At 49.4% G+C, this 15,742-nt stretch overlaps 1 protein-coding gene and 1 pseudogene across 1 annotated transcript; one reads left to right on the plus strand and one right to left on the minus strand.

Moving 5' to 3' along the window:
• The first annotated feature begins 91 nt into the window (after window positions 1-91).
• GluProRS (Glutamyl-prolyl-tRNA synthetase) lies at window positions 92-13,082 on the plus strand. The gene is made up of 3 exons (XM_089572755.1): window positions 92-210; window positions 4,342-7,548; window positions 11,571-13,082. Exons 2-3 carry the CDS (start codon window positions 4,444-4,446, stop codon window positions 13,023-13,025), a joined length of 4,560 nt encoding a protein of 1,519 aa, XP_089428881.1. The 5' UTR covers window positions 92-210; window positions 4,342-4,443; the 3' UTR covers window positions 13,026-13,082.
• LOC149361631 (uncharacterized) lies at window positions 1,467-4,285 on the minus strand (annotated as a pseudogene).
• Window positions 13,083-15,742: the final 2,660 nt, after the last annotated feature.

The following is a 15,742-nucleotide window of genomic DNA, read 5'->3' on the forward strand; positions in this document are numbered from 1 at the left end:
TGAGTAGTAAGTAGTTCTAGCAAAATTTGCACAAATAAATGTTATTTGAGCTGTATTACACGCTTATAGTTACAAACACAGTCATTTATAAAAAGTTTGTGAGCACTAAACATAAACGTTCAGTGGCGACACCTGCTACCAAACGACAAAAGCGAAAGTTTAGAAAGTTTTCATCATCCCATTCAATGATCCTTTCTTGGCAATCCGTGCCTGCGTTATGGTGGCTAGAGGGGGAGGTGAGAGCATCGGCGGCCGCGGAGCGAAGCAGGCAATCATGCCAGCAGCGGCGGCGCTGCTGTCGTCACTTAGATCGCTTCGCTCACGGCGGGACGCGGGGAGCGGCTGCAATGCTCGCTGCCGAGCGCATGCATCCGCGGGTTTTGCAGAAAGAAAAGTTATATAAATATAGTCACTCCAAAATGAGCGGTTGACGATGACTCTTTAAAACTATTCACGGTAAATTGAGGTGAAACGACGTACTGCACGGTGGCTAGTATGGGCTACGTGCGCCGTTGCAGACGACCGCCGATAACAGCATAGGAGAGCGTTTGTATTTCGTCTCTACCCATAGGCAGCCGCCGCGGCGAGGATCGAATTCGCAACATCGTTATTAGCAGTAAGACGCCGACGTTTCTAATTAGCTGTCGAGTGGGGCTCACTGCCCTTAGATCACAAGCGCCAGAGTGGATCCGAAATGTTCTGTCGAACATGTGCTAATTAATGCTTTTTATCACCTACTGTTATGACCAGCTTGCTCCCAGTAGTATGGTCGATTCTAATCAAAGTCAAGCGCAATTTAGCACGTTATGTTTGAGGCTTCAAAGGTTTCCGAAAAAAAAAGAGAAAACATCGCATTTAGGCAGAAAAGAGTGTTTATTTTAGTTTCGGAAACATGCGGCAAACCACGTGAAGATTTTGCAAACAAGCAACAGATGCTCATAAAATGAGATTATAAGCTCAGGTAACACGTCGCATCTTGAGGAAGTGCATCCTCTGTCTCCTTGCCTGCATTGCCCGGTTTTGAGCTTTAACAAGGAAGTGCAACCTTGTTAGTGTATAAAACTTAATCAGACTGTTTGTGACAGCTTCCCTGTGTTGAGGGCAGCCGACAAAGTTTAGGCTGTTTCGTGTCAGGCAAGAGATCAGATCAAGGTAGCTGTTTGCTTTTAGCTTGTTGTGACTGAAACAATAAGTGAACGAGTCTTCAACCTTTGCAACAAAGGCTTGGAGGTCTTCAGAGGGGTAAAGTAATCCACCCTTGTCCACTTCCTTCGTGAGGCAGGCTTCTTTAGGTGCCTCACACCCAGCAGGGAGCAGCAGTGCTCTTGAGCACTCTTCACATTTTGTCTTGCTAAGCATCTTGCGGGCAACATAGCCGGTGACATAATAAGTTATTCTTGAGTCACTCCTGGCAGTAGCTGTTGAAGTGTGGTCAGATATCATATCGCATGAATTAAGGAGTTCATGTACCTCATTAAGGCATCCAATGTCCATCAGCTGATCAAGCTTTGACTGGGCTTCCTTTGAATTTTTGGATTTCCCTAAGAGGCTTTTGATTACGGCTGGTGACACATTTCCGTTGCCTGGCGCTTTTGCTAAACTGCAAAAAGAGAGACAGTTTGCTGAAAGCAGGAATTGGGTGGGGGTCGGGTGGTCGTTACTTCCGGACATTTGTCTTAAAATGCCAAAAATATTTTCTAGTGGGTCTTGGCTCAAACGTGCCGTTAGCAAATATTTATAACCCAACTTTCCTGTGATATAGTCAAGGATTGATATTGTACTGCTTAATGTGACACGTAGCCCCTCTGCAGTTCCTTGACTGATAAAGCCTAGCTTTACTTCTGCTTCCCAAGCATTTAGGTAGCGAAGAAAATTCTCCACCTCGCCAAGAGCTTGCGATTTTGGACGCATAGCATCACGGCTGTACCTTGATGTCATTGCAGAGATGAGCTTCGACATCCTACATATAAACGATACTGTTGGTTCACTGCAGCCTTTGCCACACATACTTTCAATGTCATTTTTGTATGCCGACAGCCCCCTTAGGACCTCATCACTGAAAAAAGTGAAGGCATAATTTACTTTCATTTTTTCGAACCCATTGGGTTCTATGACCGCCTTTGTCACGTGAGGCATTGCTTGTAGTCTCACAACATTTCTGTTGTCGCACTTCCACGCCTCTTTCACCACATCGGGCCTCACTCTTCCTTCCGGTATCTGAAGGCCGGTCTTCACAACGCTGTTTCTGACACATTTCACCAAGTGCGGGAAATCTGACAGGAAATGTAGGCTTCTACTGTCATCTACTGGGTGCTTGACTTTGCACACAGTCTTTTTCTGGCTTCCTTTGATGCCGAACTGCCTCCACATACTTCGGTTCCACGAAGCACCATCTGTTGTCACAAAATTAACAAACAGGCCTGCTTTCTCAGCAGCTAATGTTGCATCCAAAATAATCTTTGAAAGGATATCAGCCTTCACGTTGCTGCGAGAACCAAATACTCCCAGTATTTGTTGGAACTGTCCGGAAAATGGCTGAAAAAGTACGACTAAGCCATGATCACATCTCTCCATGGTTTGGTCTGGAGAAGTGTAGGCCCCCAAATCAACGAAGCCCTCAATTAACCCACTGCTGGTGACCTTCAGATTCTCAGAGAGCTTCATCTCATCTATAAGGATTCCTCCGTGCCTCTCATATTCATCCATAGTTTTGGTTTTCTCCAAAACTGCGGCAAGCACATTTTCATTGAATCCAAAGCTGCTTTTATAGTTCTTCATGTATTTAAGCAAGCAGCTCTTGCTAGGAAGCACCATTATTTTGTGCCTCCGAATATGCTCATAGAGCTTCGGGCTTTTGAGCCGCATCAAAATACACTCAAGTATCCACTGTTGGCTGTAGCGCATGCCTTGGGTCCCCTTCCTGTTTGATGCTTTGAAGCACGCTCGCACCTGTTCTTGCTGCTTTTCAGGCAGTCCAGTGAGCCTGTCTTCGATTTTTGATGAGGAAATAGCAGCATTTTCGTCTTTCATCCTTGCAAGGACTCCCTCTAGGCTACCCACCTTTGCCCTTTCACGCCGTAACTGCTGGTCACGTCTCATCAGCTTTTTTGCAGCGCTGAAGGCAGGGGTCACTTTTGTGTTCCTTCTTTTATACGATGCCTGATTCAAAAGCAGCTTCCTCAGGTATCTGCACTGAATGCACGCCCTTTCATCCAGCGATGCGCCTGAGCAGGTTTTGCTGTGAACATTATTCCCGTGCATTCTGTACTTTGCTTGAGACAAGCTTTGATATTTTTCCTCCACAAGGTTTTTCTCAAAACCGCAGCACGCGTTCATGTTATCTACTGAGTAAAGCAGCTTTTCTACAGACTCGGCGTCTGGCAGGTCCTCTTTTTTCAAGCACACACCTTGCACAAATACTGAACAGTGGTAATGAGTGTCCTCTGCAGAACATAACACCAGCTTCTTGAAGCACGCACCTTCTCTAGCCTGCGCGAAAACGCTAAATGCCACAGTCCTCGGGGCTCCTTCGAGATGACTTTTGGACCAGTACTTGCTGGGTAGCTTCTCGCTAAGTAGGTAGTCCAGTTTGTCCAGGGAGCATTTATCGTAGTCCACTGCGTCGTCCGCTGTTGCGTCGCTGGTGCCTTGACAAAGCCATGTCACGCTGCGCGCCGTCGTCTACCTTCCTTTTTTTCCCCACTACCTCTCCTCTTGACGTCCTTGACAGACGCTTTTGCGGCAGCTTCTTTGATAAGTAATGAGGCGTGTTGGGAAAGATTGTAGGTACAGCATCTTCGCTGAGACACGGTCGGCCGCGGGGAATCTTGACAACAACACCATTCACGATATGCGTATAGTCCCGCACGATAAATCTCGGTTCAAAGTGCAACTCACACAGCACTGAAGTTTTCTCGAGAGGTCTGTCCGCTCGTGGAATTGCTCGCTGCCACGCCTTGAACCTTTCTTCATCATTTGGTGCACTGAAAACTGATGCTTTCTTGTCTTTCTTCCTCGAGGAAACGTACCCACTCGCGCATCCCGGTGCAAAGCAATGCGTCTGGCGCTTCGAAGGCCTATCCATCGTCGATCATGTCATGACAACAATTCAACGTTAACTAGAACAGTAACGACAGAAATCCAGGAACAAGTCTTCGAACAAGCTGGCACAATACACGACCGAGAGTTTTCCGCTGCTCGCAGTGCTGCTGCTGAAAACAGGCAAAACAGGCATCTAACAAGCCACACGAGCGCCACCTGTCGCTAGGATGAACTACTGCGTCGGCGGGCGCAATGCGCCGCCCACCGCGTTGCTCTCACCTCCCCCTCTAGCCACCATACCTGCGTGGTGAAACGCACCGCGCCTGCTCCGCTGAGTGAACTCGGAGCTCAGAAGCAGTTCCGCTTTTCCTGGTCGTGACACCCGACGGATCGCGACTCGAGATGCAGCTGAAGCTGAGCTGCAGCAAAACAGAGCCCCCCGTGGGCGCCCTCATCACGGCGGCGTATGTCAAGCCGGCCGTGCTCGTCAACGTGGACTGGAACAACAATACGTGCCTGCAGCTCGACGGTGGCAAGTCGTTCGGCTCGTCGGCTCTCATCTCGCGGTACCTGGCCCGCGTGGTGCCCGGCGGCCGCCTGTACGGAGATAGCGTGCTCGAGCGCACCGAGGTCGACCACTGGATCGAGTTCGCGGCCGCGCGGCTGAGCCGCGCCGACGCCGGTTTCGCCCAGGCGCTGGGATGCCTCGACAAGGCGCTCGGCTCGGTCACGTACCTCGTGGGCCAGGCGGTGACGCTCGCCGACATCGCCGTCTGGGAGGCCCTCTACGGGAACGCGGCGTGGCACTCAGCGGTGGCCGGCCAGCGGTGCCCGCAGAACGTCTCCCGCTGGTACCGCTTCATCGCGGAGCAGCCCAACGTGAGGGACGTCATCGCCGTCTTGCCGGCCGGCGCCGCGCGCGAGCAGCCCAAGGCGGCGGCCGAGACCAAGATCAGCAAGGAAGAAGGCAAGTTCGTGGACCTTCCGGGGGCCGAGATGGGCAAGGTGGTGGTTCGCTTTCCGCCCGAGGCGAGCGGTTACCTGCACGTCGGTCACGCCAAGGCGGCGTTGCTTAACCAGTACTACCAGCAGGCCTTCAAAGGCAAGCTCATCATGCGCTTCGACGATACCAACCCTGAGAAGGAGAAGGAGGACTTTGAGAAGGTGATCCTGGACGACGTGAAGAAGCTCGAGATCACTCCAGATCGTTTCACGTTCACGTCGGACTACTTCGAGCTGCTACTGCAGAAGTGCGAGGAGCTGCTGAAGAAGGGCCTCGCCTACGTCGATGACACCGACGCGGAGACGATGAAGGCCGAGCGAGAGCAGAGGGTCGAGTCGAAGAATAGGTCCAACACAGTCGAGCAGAACCTGAAGCTCTGGGAAGAAATGAAGAAGGGCACCGAGCACGGACTTAAGTGTTGCGTCAGAGCCAAAATCGACATGAATTCTAACAACGGTTGTATGAGAGATCCCGCCTTGTACCGGTGCAAGATCATGGACCATCCACGGACTGGCAACAAGTACAAGGTGTACCCTACTTATGACTTCGCATGCCCCATTGTTGACAGCATTGAGGGTGTGACGCATGCTTTGAGGACTACCGAGTACCACGACAGAGACGAGCAATTCTTCTGGGTCCTTGACAGCCTTGGCATGAGAAAGCCACACATTTATGAGTACTCTAGGCTCAACATGATGAATACAGTGCTTTCAAAGAGGAAGCTGACGTGGTTCGTTGAAAACAAGATTGTAGATGGCTGGGATGATCCACGCATGCCTACAGTTCGTGGAGTTCTGCGGAGAGGCATGACTGTTGAAGGTCTGAAGCAGTTTATCATTGCTCAGGGGTCATCTCGGTCAGTTGTTATGATGGACTGGGACAAGATCTGGGCATTCAACAAAAAGGTGATCGATCCCGTTGCCCCACGGCACACAGCAGTAGAGGCACAGGATGCTGTTGTGGTTGATGTGCCTGGCTTGAAAGAGGAGAGGCTACAGGTGGCAGTTCACCCAAAGAACCCCAGTCTTGGTCAACGAGAGGTGGTTGTGGCTCCTCAGCTGCTCATCGACCAGGTCGATGCCCAAGCCATGAAGGCTGGTGATAATGTCACTTTTATTGGGCTTGGAAACTTGAAAATCAAAGATGTGGCTAAGGGTGCTGATGGCAAGGTAAGCAAAGTTCTTGCTGAGCCAAACCTGGATGACAAGAACTATAAAAACACCCTTAAGGTCACATGGCTCGCAAAAACACCCTCGGCTCCACTGGTGCCCTGTAAGTGTGTTTTCTTTGACCACATTCTTTCAAAGCAAGTGCTCGGCAAAGATGACGACTTCAAAGACTTTGTTCGCAAAGAAACCCGCCTTGAGGTGCCAATGTTAGGTGATCCGTTGCTGGCAAAGATTAAGAAATCCGACATCGTCCAGATCCAGCGGAAAGGCTTCTTCATCTGTGATCAGCCGTACGACCAAAACGCAGCACGGCACACGAGCGTGGAAGGGCCCTTAGTGCTCTACCACATTCCTGATGGCACACAGTCGACGTCGACTCTCCCAGAAGTAGTGCAAAAGTTTTATGACGCACGAGAGAGCCCAAAGGAGCAGCAGCAGCGAGCCAAGGGCAAGGCATCTGAAAAGTCACCCGTGGAAGACAGCAAGCCGGTGGTTGCACAGGCGGGTGAGCTGGACAAACTGAGCAGCAAGATCCAGGACGTTGGGAACGAGGTGAGGCAGCTCAAGGCCAACAAAGCTCAGAAGGCAGAAGTAGATGCCAAGGTGCAAGTGCTGCTGACTCTGAAGGCCGACTTCAAGAAGCTGAGTGGCAAGGACTGGCAGCCATCAATGGCAGCACCTGCTGCAAAGCAAGCAGCTGCACAGAATGCCAACCCATCTCAAAACCCCGGTTGTTCTGTGTCTGAGCTGGACAGGAGCATTCAGGCACAGGGAGACAAGGTCAGGAAATTAAAGTCCGAGAAGGCGTCAAAGGAGACACTGGAGCCAGAGATAAAAGAGCTGCTGAGGCTGAAGGCAGAGTACAAGGCTGCGACTGGAAGTGAGTGGAAGCCAGGCAACCCCGCTGTGCCGCCGGCCTCTGGAACTGGGGACGTTTCAGCACCCACAGGTGCTCAAGAGCTCAACAATAAGATTCAGGCGCAGGGGGACAAGATCAGGGCGCTCAAGGCTAGCAAGGCAGCTAAGGATGTCATCGAACCAGAAGTCAAGGCACTGCTCCAGTTGAAGGCGGACTACAAGTCTGCAACTGGCCAGGAGTGGAAGCCAGCCTCAGAGCCATCAGCGAGTGGCAGCACAAAGTCATCATCATCCCAGGAAAAGCAGAAAGATCAGGGTGACAAATCTAAGAAGGCAGACAAACCGAAGCAAGCAGAAAAGGCAAAAAAACCTGCAGCCAAGGAAAGCACACCCACACCGCAGGATGGTCCCAAGAAGATTACGCGTCTTGGCCTAGAAGCCAAGAAGGAGGAAAACCTACCAGACTGGTACTCACAGGTACGTTGCATGAGAAGTGGCATGTTAGCATTTCATGGTTTGAGATCCTGTGTTGTAATGTTGATGCAAAACACTAGATACATTTGTTATTTGTTTGTGCTTTCATCATACTCTTCCTGTATGCGTGTGTATTTATAAAACCCATTTGTTCCACCATGAAGGTTCGTGCTACTCAAGTTGCTTTGAAACGGTGCATTCAAAACATGGACTTGTTGGTCAGATCGTAACGTTCTCTTTTCAAGATTAGGATTTCGGGCAAGAAATAAGGAAATAAATTTTGAAAGAACAATTTGACAGTCCTATCTTGCAACCAAAGCAGGTAATTGGTAACTTAGCAAAAGTGAGCACCACACAGTAGGTATGTCTTGCTAAACAGTTTAAAATGATCTAGGAATTTTTCATTTTTTTGCATTTCGGTGGCGTATTTTTCTGAGGTCTGTGGTTTCATTATTGCCCTGTGCCCAATTTTTTTATGCATGTGTAGTCAGTCCACTATCTTTGCTCAGAATGTTGCATAGGCAGCCTGTTTTGTGAAGTGTAGACCTCCTGCGTGTTTGCAAACTAAAGTGTGCAATATCAGAAGCTTTTTTCAGATGGTAATTGTGGCACATATGGGCTGGCACATTCACAGCTAGGCGTGCTGGTAGGCACACTACTGACATCAGCTTTATCGTATCTTTGTGACATCATGGCATAAATTAAGTCCATAATAACCTATGCTCACTAATTGTCAAAATATTGTCGCTTGCTTTTATTTCTGTTGCAAGGCAACAGAAATGGGAATGTGTTTCTTCTGTGACTTTTAAATTTTAATCTAAATGTATGTTTCAAAATTATGCTTCTTTCGATTACTACAAATGCACTGAATTCTGGTTACTCTGTGCTCATTAATGCTGCTGTTGCAGTGTGTCAGACAGGAAGCTCATAAGCGAAGCTTTTGTGCAGATGATAGTCAGTTCATTGCAAAACATCTGCTGTGCTGATTGATTTGACGACAGCCATCAGACTTAGCTGCCACTTGTTCATCTTCGCTACTGTGCTCTTAATGTAACATCATGATCTCATTATTTCAGTAGAGTCAGTCAATGCTATGTGGATTACACAATACCTGTTGATGATTCTTGTGTAAAGGTGAGTGTGCTGTCCTACTCAAAAGAAATAATGTCTGTCAACCGATGTCAAAGTATCCCTGGTACACTGTTGCTTAAGAGCATTAGATGACGTGTTTAGTTCAGTAGTCCCAGGCTGTCATTTTTTTACACTTTACCACCATGAAACTGTTAGGCAGTGCTAGATATGCTGTTTACGTACTTACCACTCTGAAATAATAAAAAAAAATGCAGTGCACAATTATTGTACACCAAAGACACCACATTTTTAGGTGTTTTTTTTCTTTTTGGAATGGTGTGTAAGGCTTTTGTATACACGTATACAACTGCTAAATAATTTGCAACTCAACTTGAATCGCATTGTGTTTCGATTTCAACAGTCAACTGGTGGCTGTGTCATCAGAGGCAAGTTGAGACAATGTTGAGGTCAAGTGGGGCATTCAAGAACATTGATATTACCGCTGCTTAATGATTTTATTTCTGTCTAACTCTTATGCCCATGAGCCGGCGGGACAAGTGGAAAAGCAGGAAACTGGACCATGAGCCACGAGAGTGGCAGGGGCAGGGTTGATGCATTTCTGCTACACATTAAACTTCCACATCAGGCTATGGGAGCACTTTGTTTGCTGCTTGGCTTGACCACTGTGTGGCGCCGCGTTCGTTAGAGGGAGGGCGCAGCCTTCTGTTTGGGAGAGTTTGGCACCTTCCGAAAGTGTCATGAGGTCCGTTTGATTCGCCCTGCACAATGTGAACTAGTTCATGGCTATGCAAAAAAGTGTCGTAGTCATGCAGCACCATTTAAGCAGTTGCAGGCACAGCGTGACACTAGTGCCAAGCAGAAATGAACGCCAGAGTGCAGGAGTTTGGCAAACCTTCTGCGTCTCGTGCGCTTTCGTGTTTTCAGGGAATTGGTATTTTGCTGTGCATGTTTTTCTTCGCTGCTGTGCAGAAAAAGGAAAAGGATTAACTGTGGAAAAAGGTAAAAAAGATTAACTGCGGATTACTGCCAGCGGTCATAGAGGCAAAGAGGAATTTAGATTTCAAGCCTATTTTCCACCTTTCACATGGCACTTTTGACACACTTATCGCTTCCTTTCAAGTGTCGCTGCTTTGCCCACACACCATGGGAGGCCGTCCACAAGTGAGTGCAGGGAAAACATGCTTTGTCGTTATCTGCTACCTTGGGACCCAGTGCTGCATATATTCATTGGCTGACTGCTTCGATGTTTCAGTGTCGTCCATGCATGGTTGCATTGAGTGATTACGTCGTCTGCTGCCATGTTGCAGTCCGTTGCTGCAAGAAATCGGTGCTGGCAGTCGAGGAAGTGCAGAATTTCGGCGGCTAGGTCTGCACTTTTCGAAGTGCAGTACCGCGAGAACTAGTTCGTATAGTGCAGGTGAATCAAACGGACCTATGGCACAGAGCATGGCTCAGGGACTGTCGAACGCGGTTATATCGAAGTCGAAGGGGTCGCAAAATAGTTCGCTATATCAATAATTCGATGTATAGAAACAGTGATAGATACACTTATCTGTAACACCCAAGCTTGTGACGTGCTTCTTGCAATGATTTTCTACCTGACAAGGCCCCACAGTGCACTGCTGTCTCGGCTTTGCTTGATATAACTTGCTTCGCGTCGAAGCTGCTGCGGTCTCTGGTTTGGACCTATTCACTGCCTATTATAATATGTATAATCCTCGTACCAGTATTCTATAAGTAGAATAAGTGTTTATTAAAAATTCAAGTACAGTTGGTTTCCGCTAAGCCTTCGGCAGTGAAGGATGCCGCCAAGCTTTAGCTAGGTTGGCTTCACCGCATGATATTGATGTGGCGCGGACCCCACTTCCCCTTCGTCACGAGGTTTTACAGCACTAGCGCTACCAACAGGTGCCCAAAGCTGCACAGCCGACTCGTCGTAGCGCACGGAATGGGCTTGAACAATGCCGTTAGAAGTGCCACTTGCAGAGGAGCGCGGCGCAGTTCGATATATCAAAAGGCTAGGATAATTGTAGTTAGATGTACACAGCGACTCTCCTATACTTTTGCACAGGATTTTGAAGGGGATAATCTTGTCTTTTATAGCCCAAAATTCGAGATATCCTGGTTCAACATATCCATTCTCGACTTACGTAGACGGCAGTTAAAAGAACATTTGATTGTAATAGCTCTCTTGGCAAGGACACGAAGACCGCACTTTGAGCGTGTGAGTTTTAATTCATTTGTTTCTTCTTGTTTTATTTTTGTGCATGGTGACCGAACTGTCACCTCGAACAGCACGGGACTAGCAATCGCAAGGCTAGCCCCACGAGTAGCTTACAGCAACCTCTCTCACCGCCAATACTGACGATGAACAGCCTCAAACGCACGGTTAGCCACCCAACAATAAGGGCTCATTGCCTTCTGACAGCAGCGTCTCTTGCAGTAGTGGGTTCTTTCCCAGAGCAAAACCATAGCAGAAGTTCCATGGCTAGTTGTAGCCCTAAACGGACCTTGATATGGTGCAGTTCATTGCTACCGTGTAGTGTATTCGACGCTTTCACATGATCAGGTTGACGGTGAGAGAGGACCTGACCGCCCTATTTCACCACACTGATTCCGTAGGTCAAATGTTTAGGGGAATCCCCCAAGGTGGAGTAGATTTGTAATAAGGGAGTAATTACTCATTGACATTGACAGAAAGCTGCATAGCTTTCCTTTGTAGCCGTATGGTTGCGCTCGGGTGGATGTCTGAGTAATTACTCCCTTATTACCGGTTCCATAGCTAAGAGCGATCATTATCTGTGACAACGAAGTCCTCGACAACGACCATTCCAAAATGATGCGCGTGCCGTTTTGTTGATTGCAGATGCCATCCCTGGAACGGACATATGTATTTAAAACTCGCGCCTTTTTTTTGTGTGTGTCTGTTCTAGGTCATTACGAAGGCAGAAATGATCGAGTACTACGATGTGAGTGGCTGCTACATCCTGCGCCCTTGGGCCTACAGCATCTGGGAGAACATCAAGGACTTCATGGACGCTAGGATTAAGGCCATCGGCGTTCAGAACTGCTACTTCCCCATGTTTGTCTCGGCTCAGGCGCTCGAGCGAGAGAAGACCCACGTGGCAGACTTCGCCCCCGAGGTCGCCTGGGTCACCAAGTCTGGCAGCAGCGATTTGGCGGAGCCCATCGCCATTCGGCCGACGAGTGAGACGGTCATGTACCCTTCGTACGCCAAGTGGATACAGTCGCACCGGGACCTGCCGCTCCAGCTGAACCAGTGGTGTAACATTGTCCGGTGGGAGTTCAAGCATCCTCAGCCATTCCTGCGTACCAGGGAGTTCCTCTGGCAGGAGGGCCATTCGGCGTTCGCGACGAGAGAGGAAGCCGTGGAGGAAGTCTACAGGATCCTCGACATCTACACGGCAGTCTACGAAGAGTTGCTGGCGCTGCCCGTGGTGCGCGGCCGGAAGACAGAGAAGGAGAAGTTCGCCGGCGCCGACTTCACGACGACCGTGGAGGGCTACGTGCCGGCGAGCGGCCGTGGCATTCAGGGCGCCACGTCTCACCATCTGGGCCAGAACTTCAGCAAGATGTTCGAGATCGTCTTCGAGGACCCCGAGACGCGCGAAAAGAAGTTCGCATTCCAGAACTCGTGGGGTCTGACGACGAGGACGATAGGCGTGCTCGTGATGGTGCACGCGGATAACCAGGGACTCGTGCTTCCACCTCGGGTCGCCAGCTACCAGATCGTCATTGTGCCGTGCGGCATCACGGCGGCCATGTCGGAGGACCAGAAGGCGGCGCTCATCAAGTTCTGCCAGGACTTCGAGTCTTCGTTGAGCAAAGAGGGCGTCCGGTGCAAAGGAGACTACAGGGACAACTACTCGCCGGGCTGGAAGTTCAACCACTGGGAGCTCAAGGGGGTCCCTATCAGGGTCGAGATCGGTCCGCGGGACATGCAACAGAAGCAATTCGTGGCCGTCCGGAGGGACACGGGCGAGAAGATCACGTACAGTACATCCAGCGCTGTGAGCGACATCAAGACGCTGCTGGACACCATCCAGAAAGCGATGTTCAACCGCGCTAAGGAGGACCAGCTCAAGTTCCAGGCGGTCACAAAGAGTTGGGACGTGTTCCTGCAGAAGCTGGAGGCTAAGTGCGTCATCATGTCTCCCTTCTGCGGTGACATGGACTGCGAGGACGAGATCAAGAAGAACAGCGCTAAGGACAGCGTGGAGGCCGAGCCCGGAGCCCCGGCTATGGGTGCCAAGAGCCTCTGCATCCCCTTTGACCAGCCAGCCAAGATTGAGGACGGGGACAAGTGCATCAACCCCGGCTGCTCGAAGAAACCCGCGTTCTACACAATGTTCGGAAGGAGCTACTAATCTGCATTGTTTCCTCTTAATTTAATTGGATCTGACGGAATAAATGTGCTCGTTTTTTATAAGCCGCTGTTCGCCCCATTGTGCTTTCTGCGGGAGTGCACAGTCATGCATACCTGAAAACATTCAAGCGAGATATGGATTTAGTCTCAGGAAATTCCAGTTTGCAAGTCTTTTCGAGCATTCTTCTTTTCTCCGATACCACTTCGAGGAGGAAAAGTGCCACTTGATCCGCCGCTCACAATCCGTTCAGATCGACAGCCGTATAGCAAAGAAATTGGCTTTAAACGCACGCGTAGCCGGCAACGGCGGTTCGATGCGGATGCGGTGATGCAATCGCACCGGTTTTCTTGCTCATTCAACCCGCTCACGTAACCGGTCCAGTTGTTGCCCCACACGAGCGGTAAGTTGGCGAGGCAGTGTGTCGCGCGTACGGAGTGCAGAGCGCCAAGTCTGCTGTCGTTATCTCGAAAGGGTTCGTCGGCCGCTGCCTTTCCGCAAGGCTTTCACGCTGTTTTGCTTGCAGTATGGTGCCAACGTGGCTTCAGGCTGGAATGGTTGAGGGGCAAATTTAAATACGCACGAAGACGTCACTGCTGGTGCTTCTCCAATGACAACTGCGTGGCTTTGCGTCGCCGTTATCCTGTGCAATGAGACCATCTCGTAGCGTTTGAGGAGCCCGTTACGGAAAGCAGTGCTTCGTAGCTGGGTTATTCGATCATAAAAGGCTCAGGAGTTGCACTCGACGATGCCGGGTTTGTCTGAAAAAAAAAAATCATGTTCTTTTGATGAATAGGAGTAATAATTTAGCGAAATATTTTTCATCACTTGAGCACTTTTCATAGTTTGCGGCTGGGCGCAAAACAAGGCGCCGAAAAAAAGATCGAACGCTCCAAAAGGAAGTTTTTTTTTCTCTCTCTCCTAAAAATCAGGTGCTTGGGGCTCGCTGGTGCTATAAACGCTTGCTGCGATTTATCGTCAAAGTGTCCACCAAGAAATGGGACTTTTAATATTCTGATAACCGATCATTTGTTCGGTTTCATTTTTGCGGCGACAGACGTTACAGGCCCGTGTACTGGGTTTCGCGTCCTTGTAGTGTAGTAGTAGTAGTGCGTAACCGGAATGGGGTTGCCGCAGGAGCCAATCGGAGGGTATGACGAGAGAGAAGACATGCATACTTAAGCGGAGGGTGGTTACCGCGGAAAGAGGAAGAGGCGACTGGTTACTGTGGTTTACTTGGAAGAAGGAGAACGGAGAGTTTGGCGAGAAGCACGGTTGCTCTGCTGCGGCTGCTGAGAAACGGGCCTGACTGTAAAGGAGAGCTAGCCGGTGAGCGAGTCGAGTGTGCGGAAAATTAAAAACAGTGCTGTGAAACTACACCTATATATGCTTGTCGCTCTCAGATTCAGTATATATCGTGAAATGAAAATACCTCAGCAGATGATGTTGAATCTCGGAGTTGTAACAGTTGTAACCGCCCTGTGAGTTTTTTTTTTATGCCCGCTCAGGTTAGGCAGTAATGCGGAGTAAGACGGAAGAAAATGTATTTTTATCTCTTTTTTATTGTTTTGTCGCCCTTTTCAATTGTTGCTGCTTTGAGAATTCTTCAATAAACTAGCTTGATGGAGTATAAGTTCGGCTTCTTGAAATGGTTTTGATTTTCCGTTGCCAGCAAAGCGCTGAATGGCCGTTTTCAGAATCAAGTAGCGAACTTAGTGTGATTTTAATCAAATTTTAGGGGAATCCCTAAAATTGCTTGCGCTTTGCAGTTCAAATTGCAGTATGCTTTTGTGCCTTATGATTTTTGGTATATCTAAAAAAAGCGGTAGTAACGAGGTAGAAAGAGCGGCTTCCGGCCGAGAGTTCCACGTTTTGATTTCTTTCTCGCTTGGATGGGGAGTTTTAAAGTTTCGTCCCGAGAGGAGTACTTCTCCTGCACTGAGTGCGTACTCACGTACTCACCGTGGCTGATAGCAGGAAAGCAGCTGCATTTCTTAGAAGGGAGCTATCGGACAAGCGTTTGCTCCTTTAAAAGGCAGTGCTTTAGCATTTAAGAGCAATGCTTCAACATAGAACTTTACTTTTCAGAATGAAGCTGCGCGGCACGCATGCGCTCTCGCGGTTCTTTTCACGGCTGTTGTCATCTTACTAAGTTTTCGCCTGTTAGACTCTATAGAAACAGCATATTTTAGGTCGTACGGTACAGGAAGGAAGAATGACCGACGATGTAGCGTGGTTAGGCCAAATGCGAATTATACCCTTGTTACACGGGCAGAGTTAACCGCGGTTACCGAACTTGACTGGGGTTATCTCAAACCGCGGTTCGCCGTTGTCACACGGCTCGCTACCGTTCTCGGTTTCGGCATCCACCGACCGGGTGCAACGAACGAAGTGACGCGATGATCGGCAGAGCGAAGCAGCATTTGCAAATACCTTACAACGCAGTGTCTAGAGTGCCGCCCGACGGCGCCGTCCGGTAGCAGCACTGCCTCCACTGCTATAGTATACATACATCGGCGCACCTTCTGCAAGCCGTCCGCGCCAAGGCAACGCCTTTGCGACGGAGCCCTGGCGCCAGCGTCTGAAAACCGTGCTAAGCTTTCATGCTGTCGCATATAATAAGCCTTGGGGTAAGGGAGTGTCAAAAATGATTCCTCTTCGAGGATCGCTCACCTGTACCGAGTTGACGGTAGGAGTAATTCTGATACAAGCTAGGGCGT

Source organism: Amblyomma mixtum, chromosome 2 (genome assembly GCF_055824585.1).
Source record: "Amblyomma mixtum isolate Tamu chromosome 2, ASM5582458v1, whole genome shotgun sequence".
Classification (NCBI taxonomy): Eukaryota; Metazoa; Arthropoda; class Arachnida; order Ixodida; family Ixodidae; genus Amblyomma; species Amblyomma mixtum.

Bases quoted from the DNA above. Each gene is read 5' to 3' on its own strand.
- GluProRS (XM_089572755.1), top strand. From the start codon at position 4,444: ATGCAGCTGAAGCTGAGCTGCAGCAAAACAGAGCCCCCCGTGGGCGCC. The intron at 7,549-11,570 runs GTACGTTGCATG...TGTCTGTTCTAG, and splicing joins TACCAGACTGGTACTCACAG to GTCATTACGAAGGCAGAAAT.